The 23,737-nt window shown below is 39.7% G+C and overlaps 2 protein-coding genes across 4 annotated transcripts in view; both read right to left on the bottom strand.

Moving 5' to 3' along the window:
• The window catches only part of LOC111585881 (fibrinogen-like protein 1), a 38,013-nt gene extending 36,181 nt beyond the window's left edge, over positions 1–1,832 (bottom strand). Inside the window, exon 1 of one of the 2 annotated variants that reach the window (XM_023295512.3) lies at positions 670–1,832. The gene's annotated coding sequence lies outside the window, so the exon portion shown is untranslated. The remainder of the gene's footprint in view (positions 1–669) is intronic. The other variant, XM_055010101.1, reaches the window with a different exon arrangement.
• A 156-nt stretch (positions 1,833–1,988) lies between these two features.
• On the bottom strand, positions 1,989–23,736 carry patl1 (PAT1 homolog 1, processing body mRNA decay factor). Of its 2 annotated transcripts, XM_055010097.1 has the most exons (20): positions 23,633–23,736; positions 18,688–18,793; positions 16,581–16,817; positions 15,610–15,852; positions 15,414–15,490; positions 13,700–13,780; positions 11,838–12,038; positions 11,593–11,694; positions 10,480–10,566; positions 9,969–10,183; positions 9,739–9,883; positions 7,104–7,221; positions 6,931–7,028; positions 5,981–6,040; positions 5,756–5,901; positions 5,235–5,394; positions 4,332–4,457; positions 3,764–3,855; positions 2,944–3,093; positions 1,989–2,255 (listed from the first exon to the last, which is right to left on the bottom strand). In XM_055010097.1, the coding sequence occupies exons 1-20, from the start codon at positions 23,645–23,647 to the stop codon at positions 2,234–2,236; spliced, it is 2,481 nt and encodes an 826-aa protein (XP_054866072.1). In that variant the 5' UTR covers positions 23,648–23,736; the 3' UTR covers positions 1,989–2,233. The 2 variants fall into 2 exon arrangements, with proteins under 2 accessions (XP_054866072.1, XP_054866073.1); XM_055010098.1 differs by lacking the exon at positions 11,593–11,694.
• Between the last annotated feature and the right edge of the window lies 1 nt (position 23,737).

Below are 23,737 nucleotides of genomic sequence, written 5' to 3' on the forward strand. Positions count from 1 at the left end.
GTAGAGGGTTACAGTTGGTGGGAGAACAACCACACATCTGAAGCATCCAGCTCTGGGACCAGGGACACTCGGAGAAAGGACACAGGGAGAAACAGAGTTAGTGTAATGCACTAAGACACCCATAATGACCACAAAGACACCCAAAACGACCACAAAGACATCCAAAACAACCACAAAACGACCACAGAGACACAAAATGACCACAGACACAAATTGACCACAAAGAGACACAGAACGACCACAAAGCAACAAAACAACTATAAAGAGACACTAAACCACCACAGAGACACAAACTGACCACAAAGAGACGCAAAACGACCACCAAGACAGAAAAACCACCAACAAGATGGCTAAAAACTATTCTTGTTGGTAAGGGTGAATTTAAAACTCACTTTGAAAATCACTGATGGGATTTTTCAAACATGGAATGAGTGATTGAAAAAAAACCCTCGACAGAATGAGTAAAACCCGACATTTATTGCATTTTGAGGGATCCAACAAGAGATTTTTCGGAGTTTCTTTCATTGCGCGTGAGACCACCGGGACAAAATGGCAGCCAGGCCGAGCCGCATCGCCTCCGTTAAAACACCCAGTTAAACACAGCATGTCAGCCAGAAACACACAAACTTGACATCAGCGGCCGAAAACAACCGCAGAAACTGAACTTACCCTCGATAACGGTGACTCCGGGGGTGAGGAAAGATCTTAAGAGAGTGGTGGAGGTACAACATGATACCAGACACGGTTAAACTCTGCTTCTCTCTGGGCAGCTGAACCGGGAGCAGGTGAAGACACCCGGCGCGATGGTTTAATCCTTCATTTAACGGTGTACGGTGAGAAACTCCGTCCTTGCTACGATGCTACGGCGCCGGAAATCAAAGGCCTTGATGTGACCCTGATAGCCGCAGTGCGCACCTGACCGCAGATGATTGGCTGTTACTGACTGCGGCAGTGAATGAGCCAATCATCGGCAAGCTGGGACCAATCAGCCAATAACAGCTCGTCTTCACTGCGCTGCCGGAAACAATGGCTTTATTTGGACTACCAAGAAACTACCGGAAACGAACCCTGAGGTCGTCGGATCGAATCCTGCTCGTTGCTTCTTAGCTGTGACTCTTTAAACAGGTAAATAAGCACAACAGCAGCTAATATAACATAGAAACGTGAAGTAGGACTAAGTGAGGGTGAAGAAGATAAAGATTATGACAAACATAAGGACTGTTGTTATTAATAGGCATTTTAAAGTATTGTTTTTGTGTGATGTGACTAATTAAAAATAACAGGTAATACAGTCCATTTGATTGGGAAAAATGGTATCAAATCTGAATTCTTTTGAATTACCTAAAAGTCAAACAGCTGAAGACATGTAATCCACAAAATGACCGCAGAGACACAAAACAATCACAAATACACACAAAATGACCACAGAGACACAAAGCGACCACAAAGACACACAAAAGGACCAAAAAGACACACAAAATGACCACGAAGAGATAAAACAACCACAAAAAGACACAAAATGACCACAAAGAGATAAAACAACCACAAAAAGACACAAAATGACCACAAAGACACACAAAATGGCCACAAAGAGATAAAACCACCACAGAGACACAAAATGACCACAAAGAGCTAAAACGACCACAAAGAGACACTGGCCCCTGGAGCAGGAAGGGTTAAGGGCCTTGCTCTTGTTTAAAATGTGGAAAATTAACCTATTTTACAGAATTTCCCTGTTCTTTTTTAATTACAGATTATTTCTAACATTTACATGTTCATATTTGTAAAAACAGGCTAAAAGTATAATAATTTGACATTTTTCTGTTTACTGCATTTTAATTATTGAAAAATATATTTATCTTGTAGATATTTGCCATTAGTTGAAAGCAAAATTATGTTTATTAAGGATCATTAAAGTAGAATATACTATTGTACAGAAATTCCTGTTTTGTTAAATGACAAAAAGAGCAAAAAAGAGCAGACGCAGGTTTTTATATAATAGAAATACTTTTAATTTGAAGGTTCATCACAGGCATAATCGTAAACAAGATATTTAAAAATGCAGATTTCATTTTTTTATCGTCATTCGAACCGTCTCACCGTCGCTCGCACACACAGACACACTCAGACTCACACACCGACCAGAGACTAGACGAAGAAAAACAGACGTGACGACAGGTTCTGGTTAAAATGATCCTCAGAGAGAAAAGTCTGATGATGTCTGGAGGAACTTCTACCTGGACAGAGTCGACATCCTGGAATCACAAAGGAAAGAGTTTTACTGAAACACCTGCAAGAAACAGCTTCAGAGTCGTTATAATGCAGCACAACAACAACAACAGAGGAATTTTAAAGAGACTCTGTAAATAAAACGTGTGTAAAACTAAGTCTGAAAAGATCAACAAAAACTAAAAAAGTCTTTATAAAAACATCCTGTTGAGCCTAATGTCACAGTTTCAGTGTCTCAATGGTCCAAAACCTGCTGGGTCTCCATGGTAACTGATGTTATACAGCTACATCACCATGGTAATTGTTGCTGCATAGCTAAATCATCATGGTAACTGATGCTTCACAGCTAAATATCCATGGTAACTGATGTTTAACATCTACATCACCATGGCAACTGATGTTACACAGCTACATCACCATGGTAACTGATGTTATACAGCTACATCACCATGGTAACTGATGCTATACAGCTACATCACCATGGTAACGTATGCGTCACAGCTAAATCCCATGGTAACCGATGCTGCACAGCTAAATCACCATGGTAACTGATGATGTACAACCAGGTCACTTTATGCATCGTGTTGCCATGGAAACCCACATTTATTCAGCTAGTGAGGCACAAATCAAATGAATAAAACTTAGTATTCTATCTGACTGTGATGTTAGGATTATATTTTATAAAAACAAAGATGGCTTCGGCGTGCGACTCACTGTAGCTTGTCCTGTAACAGCTCCAGCCGCTGCCGGTCAACATATCGAGAGAACAGAGAGAGCAGGTTTGGAGGAGTGAAGAGAGGAGGAGACAGAGAGGAGGACGGGACGCTGAGCAGCTCTCTGGTCACCGAAAACACCAACTCAGTCCTGGAGGGAGGAAAAGGAGTCAACAAGGAGGTAGCAACAAGTTAGCAGAGAGCTAGCAACAAGGAGTTACAAACAAGTTAGCAACAAGAAGTTAGCAACAAGTTAGCAGAGAGTTAGCAATAAGGAGTTACCAACAAGTTAGCAACAAGAAGTAGCAACAAGTTAGCAGAGAGTTAGCAACAAGGAGCTAGCAACAAGTTAGCAGAGAGGTAGCAACAAAGAGTTAGCAACAAGGAGTTAGCAGAGAGCTAGCAACAAGTTAGCAATAAGGACTTAGCAACAAGTAGCAGAGAGTTAGCAACAAAGAGTTAGCAACAAAGAGGTAGCAGAGTTAGCAACAAGGAGTTAGCAATGAAGAGTTAGCAACAAAGAGGTAGCAGAGAGGTAGCAAAAGGAGTTAGCAATGAAGAGTTAGCAACAAGGAGTTAGCAATGAAGAGTTAGCAGAGTTGGCAACAAAGAGGTAGCAACAAGTTAGCAGAGCGTTAGCAACAAAGAGGTAGCACAGAGTTAGCAACAAAGAGGTAGCACAGTTAGCAAAAAAGAGGTAGCACAGAGTTAGCAACAAAGACGAAGTAACAAGTTAGCAGAGAGTTAGCAACAAACAGTTAGCAACAAGTTAGCAGAGAGTTAGTAACAAAGAGTTAGCAGAGAGGTTGAGGAATGTTTACCATCGATTGTCGTCCATCAGCTGACAGTTTGGGTCGGAGCTCTGCATTCGTTCTCCTTCACTCAGGATCAGGTAGAGCAGCGTCACACCGAACTAGACAGGAAGTACCAGAGAGACCATCAGATTAAAGAACCAGAGACCATCAGATTAAAGAACCAGAGAGAACATCAGATTGAGGAACCAGAGACCCTGAGATTAAAGAACCAGAGACCATCAGATTAAAGAACCAGAGACCATCAGATTAAAGAACCAGAGACCATCAGATTGAAGAACCAGAGACCATCAGATTAAAGAACCAGAGACCATCAGATTAAGGAACCAGAGAGACCATCAGATTAAAGAACCGGAGACCATCAGATTAAAGAACCGGAGACCATCAGATTAAAGAACCGGAGACCATCAGATTAAAGAACCAGAGACCATCAGATTATAGAACCAGAGAGACCATCAGATTAAAGAACCAGAGACCATCAGATTAAAGAACCAGAGACCATCAGTCTACTGCTGGAACACTGGATGATGTCTTTAAAGGGCTTATTGTTGTGTACATTGTGTGATGTTGTGTGTACCTTGTTGTGTAGTACTGTGGCCAGCTGTCCTTCGTTGCCCTGAAGCTCCTGAAGTAAATCTGTGAGGCTGGAACTGGACAGAGACTGGATCACCGTAGAAACGGGCTCCACCAACCAGCACAGCACCTGAACAGGAGGAAGGTTAATGAGCTAACTTCTAGTTAATGAGCTAACTGCTGGTTAACAGGCTAACTGCTAGTTAACAGGCTAACTGCTAGTTAACAAGCTAACTGCTAGTTAACAGGATAACTGCTAGTTAATGAGCTATCTGCTGGTTAACAGGCTAACTGCTAGTTAACAGGGTAACTGCTAATTAATGAGCTACCTGCTGGTTAACAGGCTAACTGCTAGTTAAATAGCTAACTGCTAGTTAAACAGCTAACTGCTAATTAAATAGCTAACTGCTGGTTAACAGGCTAACTGCTAGTTAACAGGCAACTTGCTGGTTAACCGGCTAACTGCTGGTTAACGAGCTCATTGCTAGTTAATGAGCTAATTGCTAGTTAATGAGCTAACTGCTAGTTAAGAGGGTAACTGCTAGTTAATGAGCTAACTGCTGGTTAACAGGCTAACTTGTAGTTAACAGGCTAACTGCTGGTTAATGAGCTAACTCCTAGTTAATGAGCTAACTGCTGGTAATGAGCTAACTGTTGGTTAATGAGCTAACTGCTGGTTAACAGGCTAACTACTAGTTACAGGCTAACTGCTAGTTAATGAGCTAACTGCTAGTTAATGAGCTAACCTCTGGTTAACAAGCTAACTGCTAATTAAGAGGGTAACTGCTGGTTAAAAGGCTAACTGCTAGTTACCAAGCTAACTGGTAGCTAACAGGCTAACTGCTAGCTAACAAGCTAACTGCTGGTTCACAGGTGATTTAACTGGAGGAAGAACGGTTAATGGTACCTGGTCCTGCTTGTCCTTCTTGGCTAAGGCGGGGAGGTTGCGGGCTATCGCCATGACAACGGCGGCGGCCTGGGGTGACGGCAGGAAGGGGAGGAGCCTGGAGATGAGCCGCTTCCCTTTTCTCACAGACATGATCATCACACACTGTTCATCACTCACTCTGATGGAGGAGAAGGAGAGTCACACTGCTGTTACCTCACCTGTCCCACCTGTGGCCCCTCCCACCTGTCGTCCCTCCCGCCTGTCTCACCTGTCGTCCCTCCCCCGTCTCACCTGTCGTCTCTCCCGTCCCACTTGTCACCCCTCTCACCTGTCGTCCCTCCCCCATATCCCACCTGTCGTCCTTCCCCCCTGTCTCACCTGTCGTCCCCCCGCCTGTCCCACCTGTCGTCTCTCCCCTGTCCCACTTGTCGTCCCTCTCATCTGTTGTCCCTCCCCCATGTCCCACCTGTCATCCCTCCCCCCTGTCTAACCTGTCATGCCCCCGCCTGTCTCACCTGTCGTCCCCCCGCCTGTCTCACCTGTCGTCCCACTCCTTCTCCCTCAGGGAGCTGCAGAGCTGCTCAGTATTGGTCTTGTGCTGCTCCACCAGAGCGTCTCGGTCCTCTTCGGGCGTCTGGACGAATCGTTTCTCGAAGTCCTGGACCTCCAGCAGCAAACTGTACATCTGAAGGAGACAGAGGTCACCTGGAGGGACTCAACTAGGTGTGTTTCCTGTATGACCTTAAGGTGGAACCCCAACCTACCTTCTCCACGGTGTAGAGGATCTGTCGCCTCTTATTCCAAACCTGCTTCTCCCTCTTCTCCTGCAGACAGGATATTCAAAAATAATTTTAAAAACGCTTCACATAACTTTCATTAAGATGTCATATTTTCAGAGAATTTTCAGCTCAACCAGCTCTGGTTTGCCTAAAATATTAGAGAATAAATTATGAATATTTATGAAGATGTTTGTGAAACATTAAAATTATATCTCCAACATTTTCCAGCATAATTATTTTATAAAAAATCTGCCAGTGGACCCATTTTCAGCAGGTTTTTCTCATATTAAATTTTGAGGCTATTTGAACATCAATATATGAGGAACTATTATAGATAAAAACCTGAAATTTTCCCTGTTATTTCTCATCATGTTTTTAATTCAGAATCTGGAATGTTGGACAAATAAATCAAATCATCTCTGATTATGGTTGAGTTGATAAAAAAATAAAAAAAATGCAGCTGTCATGAAAAGTTGCATTTTTGAGCTCATATTAACAGAAAAATAGATAATGCAGAAGACAGCAGAGGAAGAAGAAGAAGAGGGGAAGTAGAAGAGGAAAAAGAAGAAGAGGAAGAAGAAGTGGAGGAAGAAGAGGAGGAGGAAGTAGAAGAGGAAGAAGTAGAAGAGGAAAATGAAGAAGAAGAAGAGGAAATAGAAGAAGAGGAGGAGGAAGAAGAGGAAGTAGAAGAGGAAGAAGAGGAAGAAGAAGTGGAGGAAGAGGAAGAAGAAGAGGAAGAAGAGGAGGAAGAAGAGAAGGAAGAGGAACAAGAAGAAGAATAAGAAGAAAAGGAAGAAAAAGAGGAACATGAAGAAGAGGAATAAGAGGAGGAAGAATTTTTTGATCCTGATCCTGAACAGCTTGTGCTTGTTATTGTGAAGTTTGTAAATTTAAGGCTCAATATTTCAAAATAAAGTTATTGTCAAAAGCCCGACCTCGTCGTCGGTCCGCGTCGTCACCACGGCGTCGATCATCTTGCGGGGGTTGTTGACGCTGGAGACGGTCAGTTTACCCAGAGAACCTGCAAACTGAACTGTTGGACAGACAGGACGTGAGTCTCTGAGGACGGCATCCAATCATCCAGACAGGTGAGCTGTGCTGCACCTACCTGGCCTGTACGTGTGCTCCACCTTGGCCACCTGTGGAGTGATCAGCTTGGTGGTGTGCTCCTTCTTGCTGCTGTCTCGCTCTCGCTCCTGACGCTTCTCCATCTTTTCATAGTAGTTCTGCAGGTTTAACAGCACACAAACATCCTCAGACAGGACTGATTCAAATATAGATTACAGATAATGTACTCATCACACTCAAGGTGTCCTCACATGATAATTTACAAAATAAGGTGGAAACTGACTTACTAGAAGAAATAAGGAGCAAAATCCTGCTGGTATTCTACAAATAAAAGAGTTTTAAAGAGTCTAAATGCTGTATAGCAATAATAAAAATATCTAATGATAATAATAATAATAATAATAATAATAATAATAATAATAATAATAGGAAGCAGAAAGAAAAGAAGAAGAGGAAGAAGAAGAAGAAGAAGGAAGAAGAGGAAGAAAAGAGGGGAAGAAAAGTAGAAGAAGAAGAGGAAGAAGAGGAGGAAGAGGAAGAAGTAGTATTAGTAGTAGTAGTATTAGCAGTAGTGGTATTTAGTATTAGTAGTAGTAGTATTACAAGTAGTAGTGATTATTGTGAAGTAGTTAATCTCACACAGTCTGATCAGATGAACTGTAGTTTGTTAAACTGTCATAATTTCCACCACCAAGAGTTTATCTGGACACTAAAACAAAAAAACGACAAATCTACACTTCTGAGAGGATGTCTGCTAATGGTCCACATTTATACAACACGTTATAAGTAGGGATGTCCGATATCGGCTTTTTTGCCGAAAAGCAATACTGTCCAACTCTCAATTTCCTGCACAGGGTTTCCGCTACATTCATTCTGCAGCGGCGGCCCGCCGCTACTAAAATCCCAGCGCCGCTCCTTTAAATTACTTTGGAGTGGAACGGAATGGAGCGGGGAGCCTGCCGCCGCTGCAGGAAAAAATCCTAGAGGAAACACTGGGGCAAATGAATAAATGAAAAAATAAATAAATAAATAAATATCTAGTTTATAACAGCAAACTATAGTTCAGTTCAAATAATAACAACAAAAAACAATAAAGTGCTTTAAGAACTGGCAACTTAAATAATCACACAAATAAGAAAAAAGAAAATAAACAAATAGTTTACTACAGAAAACTACAGTTCAATAAAAGGAAACATTTACAGTGCTACAAGAACTGGTAAGCTGAATCTTTATTTTTTTCCTATCTATTTCTTCTTTTGTTTCTGACATCTTTTACTCTTTCCATAAGTGTTGAGGCAATGCTCACTTTTCTGTTGCCAGATGTTGAGTTCCTCATCATCAAATAGACGAACAAGCATATTCAGAATTGTGTCCATGCTCTGGCTAGTGGCATCGTCATATACAATGAAAACACACATTTTTTTTTTTTTTTTTTTTAGCTTTTCAGAAAGACTTTTCTTAAATGCTGGTGCTATGCGTCAGGAGTATTTATGGAACCAACATGCTGATTTAACACGGACAGTTTGGACAAAACATTTTTATCTTCAGCACAGATTAACGAGTGGTTGAGATCTGGTGAACAACACGTCGTGTTCCGCAATGAACGAGCACACGCGTGTTTGTAAATCACAAACCCAGTCAGCCTGATGCCGGTACCCCAGCAGTGGATGTTGCTCCAGTAAACGAGTTGTGAGTTTCAGAGGACAGCAGCTCTGTGGGTCTGACTCATGACGTGGTCCAGAAGCAACCGGCTAATTCTTTTTTTTTTTTGCACCAGCAACCACAGCCGTCTCTGTTTAACTCTTCCAAACACGCCAAGCACCATTTATTTTTACTCTGCCAAGGAACACGGCAGAGTTATGTGACGATCAGCATACGTTTGTTCTTCCGTCTATTTGTCTGTGCACAACATTACTCAAAAAAACAATGGACTATCAGATTTGGATGAAATTTTCAGGGAAGGTCAGAAATGACACAAGGGCCAAGTGATTAGATTTTGGCAGTGATGCAGCTTGTAGTCTGGATTTGTTGAAGATTTCTGTGTCATTGAGAGATATTGGCATGGTGTTACTGTAACCATAACAACAAGTGAACACTACGTCAGCTGCCTGCTGATGATCACATGATTGTGATCCTACTACAAATCCACCGCTGTGGACTTACCAGACGGAAATAAAACGACTGAGAAGCGTTGGTGGAATACTGAATCTCTGAGTGCCCGTATGGACTCACCCACAGCTGGATCTCAACGTCTTTCTAAGCCCCACCCCCACTCTACTCCCCATTGTCTAGTGATAATAGTTTGGTTGAGAGCAAAAGCTGCGTTCCCCTCATTCTACTGGTAGATGAACTCAACTGGTAATGTAGTCCTATCTTTTTTTTCACGCCAACTGCTGGCGCTGCACTTCTTTACACACTTCACGACGCAGTTTGATGATGCTAATCTCATCATCAAACTGCGTCACGTGATCATTTGCCCGCCGGTAAATGCCAGCAAATCCAGGCATTATTTTATTGGTTTTCATTATAGGCAAAAAAACGGTAACGACATTGACCGATAATACATTTTTATGCCAATATCAGGCCGATATTATCGGACATCCTTAATTATAAATATTTTAGGATTACTAAAATGATGGATAGCTGCAGCCCTAGCCCAGATGTTCAGGGCTCACCTGGTAGTAGTAGTCGTCCAGGTAGGGGTCGGTGCTCTGCAGCTGCATCATCTGGATCTTGGTCACCCACTCCTTCTCCTTCTGGGTCATCAGGTTACTGTAGGGGTCTCTGCTGCGCCGGTCCCCTCCGGTCCGACCCCGGTCCCTGCAGGGAAACAACCACGGTCAGTCTGCAGGTTTATTTAACGCTAAAGATGCAGCAGCAGCTTCATCGTCCTCATCATCCTCACCCTCCTCGGCTCTGCATGCGCTGCGTCAGCATGCGGCGGTGCTGTGGGTGGAGGTGGGTGGTGTTGTGCCGGATGGGCGGCGTGTGGTTGGGGGGTCCGTGAGGCGGCGGAGGGCCCATCCGGTGGCCGTGAGGAGGACCGCCGAAGAACGGCCGGAAACCTCCACCACCCGGCAACAGAGGAGGACCGGGACCACCGCGAGGAAAACCTGCCACCTGGAGGAAATACAGATACATGGAAATACACCATAAAAAGTGTGAAACCGACACAAAAACACATGAAAACAACACAAAAAGATGCAAAAAGACATAAGACATAAAATCACAACAAAAAGTGTGACATCTACACAAAAACATGAACTTCAGGTTCTCTCTCAGCTCTTCAGCATTTGGTTCTTCCTGCAGTAGCACCATCCATCAGGAGGAATCATTACCTTTATTTATATCTCAGAGCGTTAGCTGTTAGCCGTTAGCCTGTCTCATAAACAACAGACTGATTCTGAGGTACTGACCTGAGAGTTGAGCAGCTGGGCCCGCTGGATCTGAGACAGAACTGGACCGACTCTGGGAGGGAATGGACCGCGACACAGCGGAGAGTTCTGAATACGACAGATAACATGGTAAATACAGAGTTCAGTGAGAAAAATAACAAATAAAATCTGAGCAGTAAATATGGAGCTGGGTCAAACATCCAGCCAGATTCACTTCTTTAACTAGTTCCTAGTACTAGTACCTCGATGGTTTCATCAAAAACTAAATGACACTAAAATACTTTGTCCTGATATAATTTAGCATTTAACATGCAGTAAAATGACAACTAATAAAAGACAAAAAGCTCAAGATTTTAGCTCGTCTGAGGTCCTTCACAGACAGAAAATCTTTCACCATAAACACAGAAATCAAACCTGACAAAGCAGACGGCCGAACTACCGAGTCAGATCAGTGAGTTAGCAGGAATGTTGACCTCTAAGTCGGAGTTTTTAGTGTCACAAAGGTAACTGTTGCTGTGGAGCTAGATCTCCACGGTAACTGATGCTTTGGAGCTAAATCTCCATGGTAACTGATGCTACGCAGCTAGATCTCCATGTTAACTGATGCTACTGAGCTAGATCACCATGGTAACTGATGCTGCAGAGCTAGATCTCCATGATAACTGATGCTGTAGAGCTATATCTCCATGGTAACTGATGCTGTGGAGCTAGATCTCCATGGTAACTGATGCTGTGGAGCTAGATCTCCATGGTAACTGATGCTGTGGAGCTAGATCTCCATGGTAACTGATGCTGTGGAGCAAGATCTCCATGGTAACGGATGCTGTGGAGCAAGGTCTCCATGGTAACTGATGCCTCACAGCTAGATCTCTGTAAACCTGTTGATCTGAACGTTACTAAAACCACCGAATGAAGCCGTGTAGTCACAGAATCACAAATTGGATTCATCACGTTGCCATGGAAACCTAGATGTATTTAGCTGGTGATGCAGAAATCACATTGTCACATCAATTAACACAAAGAAGGCCTGGATGTGTTGAACCTGGTCGGTAGTTTGCAGCCCGATTCACGGAAAGTCCAGCTGGTACAAATGTGGAGAAGTGAAGGGAAACGTGGAGGAGAGGAGGAACTCACAGCTATATTGAGGAGGGTGTTGGGTGACAGACGCTCGGGGAAAGGAGTAGGATATCTGTGCTGGACTGGAGCTCTCACATGAACCGCTGTGGGGTGGTGGATCTACACACAGATACAGACGATAAACACGCAACATGCTAAGTGCTGAAGCTGCAGCCGGGTGGAAATACAAACGAAACAGCAGACATTTCATACATTATAACGGCTCTTCTGGTGTAATCATAGTGTGTTCTGTGCGATTATACCTGGTGGTTCAGAGCGTGGCTCATCGGCTGTTTGGGCGGCGTCCCGATAGGCACCGCCCTCACCGGAGGAGAGCCAATCACAGGGGAGGAGGCGCGAGGAGGAGGAACCCTCTCAGACAGATCACGACCTTCATCGTTCCTCCCCTGAGGAGGACGTTTGGGAAGTCCAACCTCTTTGATTATAGACATCAGAGGACTGTCCTGAGGAGGAAGAAGATGGGAAAGAAAACATCAGAAACATCCGAAACTTAGTGAAGCCTCCTCTGCTCCGACTGTATGAAATTATAAAATATGTTCTTTAAGAATGTGGCAGTTTCTCCTGCTGAGACCAACTTCTGGCAAGAGTATTCATCAGTTAAGGAGAAAATACAAAAAGATGCAAAATCACCACAAAAACACATGAAAAAAACCCCACAAAAAGATGCAGAAACGTCAAAATCAGACATATCTCTAAAAAAACGTGAAATTACCACAAGAAGACATAAATCGTGAAAAATAGGTGTGACATCGCCACAAAAACATGTGAAACCACAAAATCAACAAGAAAATGTGAAATCACAACCAAAAAAATCTGAAATAACCACAAAAATATGCAAATTCACCACAAAAAGACAAAAAAAACATGCTAAGTAGGTGTGAAATTACAACAAAAATATGCAAAATCACCACAAAAAGACACAAAATCACCACAAAAAGGTCATATCGCCACAAAAACATGTGAGATCTCCACAAAAACGTGAAATCGTAACAAAAAGACAAAAATACAAAATCGTCCAAAAAAAGTGAAATCACCACAAAGACACAAAATCGTGACAAATAGGTGTGAAATTGCCACAAAAACATGAGAGAAATTACAACAAAAAGACACAAAAAATCTACAGGTAAATGTGAAATTACCACAAAAATACGCAAATTCCCCACAAAAAGACACAAAACCACAATAAATAGGTCTGAAATCGTTACAAAACATGCAAAATTACAACAAAAAGACACAAAAATGTACAACAAAATATAAAATCACCACAAAAAGGCACACTATCACCCCAAAGAAGGGTAATATCATCACAAAAACATGTGAAATCATCACAAAAAGACACACGATCGTGACAAATAGCTGTGAAATCACCACAAAAATATGAAATCACAACAAAAATACAAAAAATTCAAGACTTAGCATAAAAACGTGTAATTACAACAAAAAGACACAAAAATAAACAAGAAAATTTGAAATTATCACAAAAATACGCAAATTAACCACAAAAAGACACGAAATCATGATAAATGGGTGTGAAATCGTTATAAAACATGCAAAATTACAACAAAAAGACCCAAAAATCAACAACAAAATGTAAAATCGCCACAAAAGGCACAATATCACCCTAAAAAGGGTCATATCGCTACAAAAAGATGTGAGATCATCAAAAAAAGACACAGAATCCCAACAAATAGGTGTGAAATAGCCACAAAAACATGAGAAATCACAACAAAGACATAAAAATCAACAAGAAAATGTGAAATCACAACAAAAATAGATAAAATCATCACTACATGTGACATTACAACAAAAAGACAAAATCTACAAAAAAATGTGAATTTGACACCGCAAAGACACACAATTACGACAACATGGGGTCATATCACCATAACAAAATGTGACATCACCACTAAAAGACAAACTCTCCACAAAAAGACACCAAATCACATGAAAAAGGTGTAAAATCAGTAGTTGATATAGTTGTATTTTCAGAAATCAGATGAACTTGTGCAGCTGCTTTGCTTCCAGTCTGTTCTTACGGTGATTTAATATATGAAACCTAAACATGGAGGTCAGTGTTTGTAGAACCAGAACTAGAGTTCCTCACCTCCATGTGTGTGACCAGTCCAGGGGTGACGCTGACTGGACCGAAGCCCATACTGTTCTCCCAGATGCTGTGAGAGTTCACCTGGAAGAGAGACAGAAACAGAAACGTTACATATAAGGTCCTAAAACACAAAGACTTAATGTAAATCAAGTTTAAACAACTTCTCCTGCAGTAAATCTCAGCTCTACTACATCAGTTTATCCTTAAAGGAAACAACAGATGCATTAATTTAACTGTTTAGTAACAGCAGGTGAAACAAAAAATATGTAAATTAACATATTTGTTATTTATTTTTTTAAAATGAAAACATATAAAACTATTAATAGGTGGACAAAAAGCACAAATATATGAAAATGTGTCATTACCAGAAAAAGATGCAAAATCACCAAAAAAAAGACACAAAATCACAACAAATAATGTGTGAAACAGTAAGAAAAAGCTCCAAGTAATTTATTCTAATCAAAGCCCTAGTTTATTCTACACATCTTATTTAAAATAATACTAACAAAAATAATAAAAATCTGCAAAGTATACCTTTTACCCCACAATAAATATCAAAAAATTCAGGGCTCTGTGGCGGCATCAAGAAGCCAGAATTAAATCAGCTGGGACAAACTGTCACGGAACAAAAATTCAGAGTTTTCAGGTGAACTGCAGGCAGTGTTTGCAAATGAAAAATCCAAATAGTTAAATCTGTACAGTCTGTAGAACCTCCTTTTTTATTTACAATGACAGTAACACACATGGAAAATGTTATACAAGTTGATTCTAGGTTTTTTTTGTTTGGTTTGTTTTTTTGTTTTTGTTTTTTACATTTTTGGTCAAACAACTACTTAAACTTTTGTTTCTTAATTTTTATAATTTCCTTTCTTCTAATGGTGTCCTACTGACAGAAGATACTCATCCATCTTTGGAACCACTTTGTGGTATTTTTGTGTTGTTTTTTTACATTTAAAACTAAACTTTTAAAAAAATAAAGAACCAAAACAAGCAAACTAATTTCATTTTAAACTAATATTGAGTTGTTTTAGAGAATCTATTAGTCATTTTGGATGATTTCATTTTGTTATTTTAGACAAACTTCGCATCATTTTAGACATTTTTAGTATTTCTGACAACATTATGACAGTTTAAGTAGGTTCTGGGTAATTTTGGACAATTTTTGATTCACTTTAGACAAAGTTCAAGTCATTTGAGACAAAATTTTGAGTCGTTTTTAATTTGTTTTTGTTATTTTACCCTAATTTGGAGTCGCTATGCTGACATTTCTTAAACAAGTCAATAATTAAAACTAACTTTGAGCTACTTTGGACGATTAATTATCATTTTGGAGAATTTTATTTGTCGTTTTGGACAAATGTCATGTCATTTAAGACATTTTTTGTATTTTTTTGTCAACATTTTTGATGTTTTAATTAAGTTTTCAGTAATTCTGGACAATTTTTGAGTCAATTTTGACAAAGCTCAAGTAAATTTTTTTATCAGATTTTCTCATTTTAACTTAATTTCTAGTTGTTTTAGGTAAATTCTGAGACTGAGTCCTACTGACAGAAGACATCTCTGAGTTCTCTCTCCTCCTTCATGTTTTTCTGGTTCCACAGAGCTGCAGGACTTAGTAACACAGAGTCTGCAGCTAGCTTCAAATGCTAACCCTGCTAGCCCCCTGATCCAAACAGGAAATAAAGTGGAACAAAGATAAAATAAAAGCACTAACCTGGCCCATTGGAGCGGTGCCTCGACGCATCAGGTGCTGCTGCTGCTGGTAGCTGAGCATGGAGGAGGGAGGAGGACCTGCAGAGGAGCAGCAGGAGAACACGTCTTTATACCCGTAATAAAACAATAACCGATACACCAGTGGTACCAGTGGACTTGTCCTACTAGATCCAGTCCGGTCCAGCTGCTGGACTGACCTGAAGCCGAGGGTCCAGGGGGCAGCTTGGGGTGATGGGGATGCTGGTGAGGGATGGAGGGGGTCTGCTGCAGGACCCGGGGCTGGTCCAGACCGTGGAGACCCGGCAGGGTGGACCCAGAGGAGCCGGGGGGAGGACCGGGACGCTCGGCCGCCCCGACCCCTGCGATGGCCGGGTCGGCCTCCAGGATGAGTCTGGCCAGGGACTCGGCCAGGTCTCCATCTCCGGGTCGGTCCTCCACGTCTGGAAGGAAAAGTTAGAGGCTGTTTAGAAATACAGAACATTTCTGCTTCATCAGACGGAAACTTTAATGTTCCTCACAGCTTCAATTAGACATTACAACTTACAGAGTTTCTACAGAGGAAATCAACATTTAGTCATCTGGAACTGAATGATGAAGGATTCTACATTATGATCAAAATGACAAAAGTCAGACCAAAAAAAGAGAAAAAATAACAAAAATAAAACAAAATATTACAAAAATGAGACACAAAACTACAAAAATGAGAAAAAAACAAAAAAGAAAAAAAAATCAAGACAAAAAAACCCCACAAAATGACAAAAACGCTACACAAAACAATGAATAAAGCAAAACACAAAATCACAAAAGTAAGACAAAAAAAACAAGCAAGACAAAAAAGAAACACAAAACGACAAAACAAAACATCTTCGGTTCTTTCCAGTCAGATTGTTGTTTCAAATTTTACAGAAAAGTGATCTTTAAGACATGAAGTCGACGCGTTTAGTTGAAATCAGATTAGAGTCGAGGCGCAGAGTTAAATATAATTTATGTTTTACAAAATGTTGAGTCCAGATTTGTGTTAACTTTGGTAAAGTAAAATAAAAAAAGAGCTAATATTCAGATATAAAGCAGTTAAGTCAGATTAATAAAAGCAGTGCAGGTCTGACTTTAAAAGAAAAAATAACTCTTAAATCTAAACGTCTGCAGAGGAAGAGGAACGAGCTCTGACCTGGTGGAGGCAGTTTGGAGGAAGACGAGGAGAAGCCGAGGGGAGGAAGGGAGGATGGAAGGGGGAGGCAGCCGGCTGATGGAGGCAGATGGCTGGAGGAGGAGGAGGAGGAGTGTTGGGTTCCTCCTAAGTCCGGTTCTCCTCCCAGTCCTCCTCCTCCCAGGCCAAGCCCCGCCGCCAGCTCATCCCGCTCATCCAGCTCCGCCAGACGCTTGTGCTCCTCCTGCCAGTCGTCATCTGGAGGTAAACAAGGGCATTTAGTAGAGATTTTGCAGCTTAAAGGAGACACAATAAAACACTCTGGATCCATTAAATAAACGCAGCACAGCTCAAAAACAAGAGGTCTGACAAACATTGTGCAAAATGGTTTAAAACAATGTGTCAAATATTGTCCAAAATTACACAAACATGCAGCAAAATGGCATAAACTTGTCCAGAATGGTTGGAAAAAAATACTCAAAATTCCTCAAAACTTGTTCAAAATGACCATGAGAGGAAAATAGAACATATTGGATCAATAAAATAAATGCAGTACGGCTCAGAAATGATAAAAAGTTCTGGAGAGGCAGCAAAAATGTAAACATTCATGTCCAAAATGACTCAAAATGTTGGCAAAATTACACAAAGTTGTGCAAAATGTATGTAGAAAATGGTCAGAAATTACTCAAAACTGTCTGAAATTACATAAACCTGTGCAGAATTGCTGAAAAAATACTCTAAATGCCCTAAAGCTTGCTAAAAATTAACTCAAAATTCACTTAAAATTTGTGCAAAATGACAAACTTGTGGAAAAATGATCGAAAAAAAATGTCTGAAATTACATAAACTGGAAGACATTGACTGAAAAATTCCTCAAAATGCCTCAAAACCTGTCCAAAATGATCATGAGCGCAATATCAAAGCTACTGGATGAATAAACTAAATGCAGCACGGCTCAGAAACAGTTAAAAGTCTGGAGAGGCAACAAAAATGGAAATATTCACATCCAAAATGACTCAAAATTTTAGCAAAATTACACAAACTCGTGCAAAATACACGCAGAAAAATTTCAGAAATGACTCAAAAACTGTCTAAAATTACACAAACTCACATAAAATTAGTTTAAAACGGTCCAAAATGGCATACATTGTTGAAAAATTATTCTAAATGCCCTAAAAGTTGTCAAAAAATTTATATGAGAGAACAGAAAAAGCTAGTGGCTGAATAAATAAATGCAGCATGGCTCAGTAACAGTGAACAGTGGAGCAGGTTGTCGGAGATCCATTCAGCATGGTGAAACATCTTTCTACTGATGTTGAGCAGAGAGGAAAAGTCTGGAGACATGGAGAATTACTCAAAATGTGTTCAAAATGACAAAACAAGACACAAAATGACAAAAAATGTCATAAAAGAGAAACAAAATAACAAAAACAAGACAGAAAACTACAAAAAAGACACAAAAATGACAAAAAGGAGACACAAAATGACAAAAAGGAGACACATAATGCCAAAAAGAGACACAAAACTACAAAACAACAAAAATGAGACACAAAGTGACAAAAACGAGACACAAAAACACAAGACAGAAAATCGAGATGACAAAAGACAGAGTAAAATAAAAGTTACTGGATGAATAAATAAATGCAGCATGGCTCAGAGACAGAAAACAGAGGAGCAAGCTGTTGGAGATCCATTCAGCATGGTGAAACATCTTTCTACTGATGATGAGCAGAGGAGTAAGACTGTAAAAATGTAAATATTCACGTCCAAAATGATTCAAAATTTGTCCAAAATGTTGATTATTTCTGTAAAAAATGAGCCCACAGTGACGAAAAATGAGACGAGCAACAAAAACGTACAAAAACTGCTCGTAGTTCAGAGGATTAAAGGGAAAACCAACAACGTTAGTTTGTCTGGTTGTTTTTATGCTTTCAGATGTAAGTAACGGCGGCTGGCTGTGGGAAAATAAAAACCTAAATCCCTCCACATCGCAGCGCTGCTTCACAATCTGTATTTTCAGATTATTTGCTAACAGACCACCTTTCTTAAACTGAACTCTATCAAAGCGTGCAACTGTGAGTATTAAAATAAAAACAGACATTTTAAAGATGATTTATGGGGGACTCACCGATGGCCCCGGCTCCGAAGGTGTCGTCATTGAACTGATCGATTTCATCTTCCTCTTCAACCAACCCCTCGTCTTCCTCCTCCAGCGTACAGTCTTCATCCAGGGACTGCAGAGGAGGAGATGAACATGAAACTGCATATTAAACCAGATAGGTTTCACACTGAGGGGCTGGGAGTCATTCACACACGAATCCAAATAAAAAAAAGAATAAAAACTTCACAGAGGAGAAGCAACTCTGCACCAAAAGATTTTAACTAACTGGTTCAACGGAGTATAAGAGGTTCTCTGACTGCACTTTCAGGTTATTAAACTTTCATCAGCAGCAGAATTATTCCTGCATCAGTCATCCATGTTGGCTCCATCCCACCAGTAGATTTAAAACATAAAACTCCAACACAAATAACAAACTGTGTGTTTTCAGCAGCGGCTAAGCTCCGTCATCAGTCTTACTTTTTGTCACGTAAACCCGGCTTTATGTTTTCACCAGCAGAGAGAACATAAGTGGTCACATGGTGTGTGTTTTTAGATATATTAGTATAGATGGAGATGCTGCTAAAACCATTATCTGGACAGAGATCAGTAAGTCGGAACTTTGGTGAAAATGTAAACAAATCCGTTACGTTCATCATAATATCAATCAGTTCTTCATGAAGTCATGAATACCAAGGACTTTCATGCATGTATGAGTAATTTTACAAGAAGATAACAGAATATTCAGTCGGTGGTTGGCCCTGTTCCCAGCATTTTAATCCATCAGATTTCACTTCCATGGAGACGGCTTTTCTTTTCTTCCAAGCATCAGAAGAGTCTGACTTACGCTGGGAGCCACAATGAAGAGAAAAAGTTAGTGAATGTAGCACAATCCAAGGCGGTGTACAACCGGAGAATGAACATCGGCATTATTAGGTCAAGATGTAAAAACAGTGGAACATATTCTGTTAGCTTCTTGTAAAATTATTCATACATGCATGAAAGTCATTGGTATTCATGTCTTTTATGAAGAACTGATTGACATCGTGATGCACGGAACAGCTTTGTCTTTGAGTTCCGACTTACAACGAAAATTGACTTATGTAGGAACGGAACTTCGCCGTAAGTCAAGGACCCCGTTTGTCCAATGTCTCTTTAAATACAAGCCTTCAAAGTGACTCAACAACATAAAATCCAACCTTATTATTGTCATAATTTACCTGTTCTGCTTATTTCTGGCACTAAAAGTCAGAATACTTGCAGCCATAATTGGTGTTGAGGATGCTGCTGAATACACTGAATTTATATCCGTCTCTGTTTGTTGGAGAAGATCTCAAAGTGATTAGAAATGATTACTGGGTGTGTTGGACTGCAAACCTTCACTATAGAAAGAGTCTAATCACAGCTTCAGCAAACAATAGATCAACAAGAACTGGTTGGATGATGACGTTTTATAAAACTACACAACAACAACTCATTCATCCTCAAGTTCTCAATAGTTTTTATAACTGAACAGTTTGATTAAATTTCTGGAGACTGAGGATGGAGCTGAAAGATATCTACAATAAACTCACATTAAGATACCAGAACATACACTATCGTTCAAAAGTCTGGGATCACTTAGAAATGTCCTTATTTTGAAAGAAAATCCTTTTTTTCCCCAATGTAGATAACATTAAATGAATGATAAATCTAGTTCAGACATTGTTAATGTGGTAAATAACTTTTCTAGCTGGAAACGGCTGATTTTTAATGAAATATCTACATAGGGGTACAGAGGAGCATTTCCAGCAACCATCACAACAAAAACAAGTCAGAAAATGACAAAAAAACAAGACAGAAAACCACAAAAACAAAACAGAAAACCACAAAAACTGCACACGCTTGTGTTCTAATGCTACATTGTGTTAGCTAATGGTGTTGAAAGACTCATTGATGATTAGAAAGCATTCATGTAACATGAATAAAAGTGTCAGTTTTCATGGAAAACATGAAACTGGGTGACCCCAAGCTTTCTAAGAGCAGTGTATATAATATATAGAATATTAAACATCTTTTACTATAAAAATTCTAAATAACATTACAACAAAAGGCAGCTAAGTCAAACTAACATCTACACCGTGTCATACATTTGCTATTTGGCCTGACTTAAGACATCAGTTATTACATAAGTTATTCTAAAATCATATTATTATGTTCAAAATCTAAAATGCTTTATTGAGTAAAAGCGTCTGATGGGAAACCAGAGCACAATGACATGAAAAGAACATACATGTTGAATATAAGTTAATATGCCTGACTACATTAGCAAATAACAATTGTAGAGGTGTACAATAAATCAGTTTTGTTAAATAACACTAACAAAATGTTCTTAGCATTTCTTTTAAAAGGAAAACCAGTGAAGCAACTAGCAGAAACAAAGAACCAGTGATGGAAATACAGCAACATCTGGCAATTTTACTGAATTAAATCCTCTCTCGCTTTTGCTGTCAAATAGTGGAACTGTTTTAGCTTTCACTTGTATAATATTTCACTAAAATCAACTCTAATTTTTCATGGAGAACATGAAATTGTCTGGGTGATATGACTTGAAGCAGCATCATTTTGCACCAAACACAAGAAATCCTTCTTAAAAAGCTGAATAACATTCATCCTCTGGTTTAAAAACGACAAAAGCATCCAAAATAGTGTTTTCCTTTGGCTGATTTTTCCTCCAGAGCTTTGTGATGCAGATTTAAACAGTTAAAGAGATGATTTTTATTGTGACGAGTGACGGAAACAATTATAAGGACGACATCATTTCTTTTTGCAACCAAATCTTCTATTTGTTTGCAGAAAGAAATTAGATAAATCAATTAAACTGAATGTTATTAGACCCTTATATGAGTTTAAATACGACAGGCATCATTTTAACCGTCCTGTTAGGTTTGATTCTCAGGAACAGCAATGATGTTCAATTATTCAAAAATGGCAGAAACGCCCCAAAAAATCCCAACATTATTTATATCTCATTAATAACTCTATTACTGATCGTTTCTATCAATATTTAGCTTAATAGTGTTCTTTACCACTCACAGATCATGATTTAATGAGGATAATTCATTTGTTTTTAACTTTTATACAGTACCTTGGAAAGACCTGCATATGAAATACAGTAGTTTTACATCACATTGCTTTATTAAAAATTTTATTTTATTTTCATTTTTACAGAGAGTTGATGAATTAAAAAACTCTTCTATTCGGTGTTTTCATTTTATATTTTTATACTGATCACACAGAAGAAGCTTCATTCCAAAAGAAAATGTTTAACCATTTTTGAAAATTATTTTTTCATTTTAAAATGTTTCAATTTGATTTAAAAGCTCAGTTCATATTTCAACCTTTATTTAATCTGCAACCAAATAAGCAGACATGTCCCTCTTAAGTTTTTGTATTTTGGCAAGTAATTTAGCATTTATAGAAATGTATCATTTTGGTTGTAATTCAGATGTATTTAGTCAGGTTTTTAAAGGTTTATTTAAAAAAATACAACTTTGTGTATACGAGAACCTTTAAATCAGAGTAAATCATGTTCTATCTTTTCCTGTAGATTAGTCATTGAAAGATTAGAACTGTGCACGTTTTCTTTCTGTATCAAGCAGCAACTATTCACAGGAGAACAATGCAACGTTGATATGATAAGAAAGATAAGATATATGAGAGAAATTTAATGTGAAACTGCAGCGCTGACATTAAAACCACATCAACAAGTAAAAAATCTAGGAGTCTCTTTAACTCATCTCAGTTTTGAGTCTCCTGTTAGAGGTACAACAACACAAAAATATTTTATCAAGAGAAGAACACTAACCAGTTCTCTGTGAAGCGTTTACAGAGATGCTACTACATGATTTTTTTACCTGCAGGACAAAATTAATAAATTTTGCACATTTCTTTCCAATAAAAAGAGCTGAATAAATAAAGTGACTGATTTATAACTGCATCTCTGGATCACAAATTGTGCACATGTAATGTTGAGCTGCATAAAACAAGATTTAATATTTAGTTTAAGTTATATAAAGAAGAACTACATGATCAAAACTGTATTTTACAAACTGAACATGGACCCCTGATGCCACATGGTTGAGAGCAATGAGTTTAATTTTAGACCCAACTGGTAGAATCAAGCCTGTGACACTAATTAAATTGAATATTAGTAATAACTGGAAGCTAAAAATCTGTTTTGTTAGCATAATAACATTTTAACAAGCATTAGGATGCACTGAAGTGGGCTTAAATTCTAATCAGATGAGCTGAATGAGGAATCCACTTTGGTTTAAACACTAAAACACCAGTCCAGGTCCTCTAGTAAAATATAAATTAACATATAAACTAGTGAGATTTTAGCAGAATTAGCCTCGGATAATAGTTGGCTCAGACCTAGCGTGGTGTCCCAGTGGGGAAAACATCTCCCATGCTGAGCAGGTTTATTAACTAAATAGTTAGTAGTGTGGCTTTTTAAGCTATTAAGTTTGGTTAAAATCTAATAAAAAATAAATCAGAATTTGTCCAGGGCCCCCTGACAGGCTGCAGGTAACAGGATAGCCTGTTAGCATCGATGCTAACGCTGACGTTACATCACCTAAAACCCACGTCGATGGAAAACTGCTGCCGTGAAAACTGACCGATCTTAAACGACCAAAACAGCCAGCACACACAGGCTTTTCTAAACGGAGGCCAATCCGAGAAACGGCCCGTTCAGTCCGGTCACCGCTGGCCGGGAAGGCGCTCTCTCCCTCCGACTCGTGTCAGCAGGAAAGCGCGCTGCTTCACAGGCCGCCAACCGCATTGAATGTGGCCGTCGCATAAACAATAGATAACAGGCGGCGTACAGAGGACACACGGGCCGGAAATACAACTGGCTCACCGAAAAACAACCGACATTTTCTCCTGTTAATTAACGGACGCGGCGGGTTTTCTTTGCGGGACAATAACTCACCTGAAATCGGAACATCTATCTTCAGGCTGTCGGGAAAAGAGCGCATCGGGAGCGAGGCGGCGCGCAAATGACGCAGCAGGGACGTCCACTTGAACGGCGCGACGT

The sequence above is a fragment of the Amphiprion ocellaris genome, chromosome 4 (genome assembly GCF_022539595.1).
Source record: "Amphiprion ocellaris isolate individual 3 ecotype Okinawa chromosome 4, ASM2253959v1, whole genome shotgun sequence".
NCBI classification, from domain to species: domain Eukaryota; kingdom Metazoa; phylum Chordata; class Actinopteri; family Pomacentridae; genus Amphiprion; species Amphiprion ocellaris.

Bases quoted from the DNA above. Each gene is read 5' to 3' on its own strand.
- patl1 (XM_055010097.1), bottom strand. The intron at 10,184-10,479 runs GTCAGTACCTCA...TATTTCCTCCAG, and splicing joins CCCAGCTGCTCAACTCTCAG to GTGGCAGGTTTTCCTCGCGG. The intron at 7,222-9,738 runs GTGAGCCCTGAA...TTAAACCTGCAG, and splicing joins TGGACGACTACTACTACCAG to AACTACTATGAAAAGATGGA.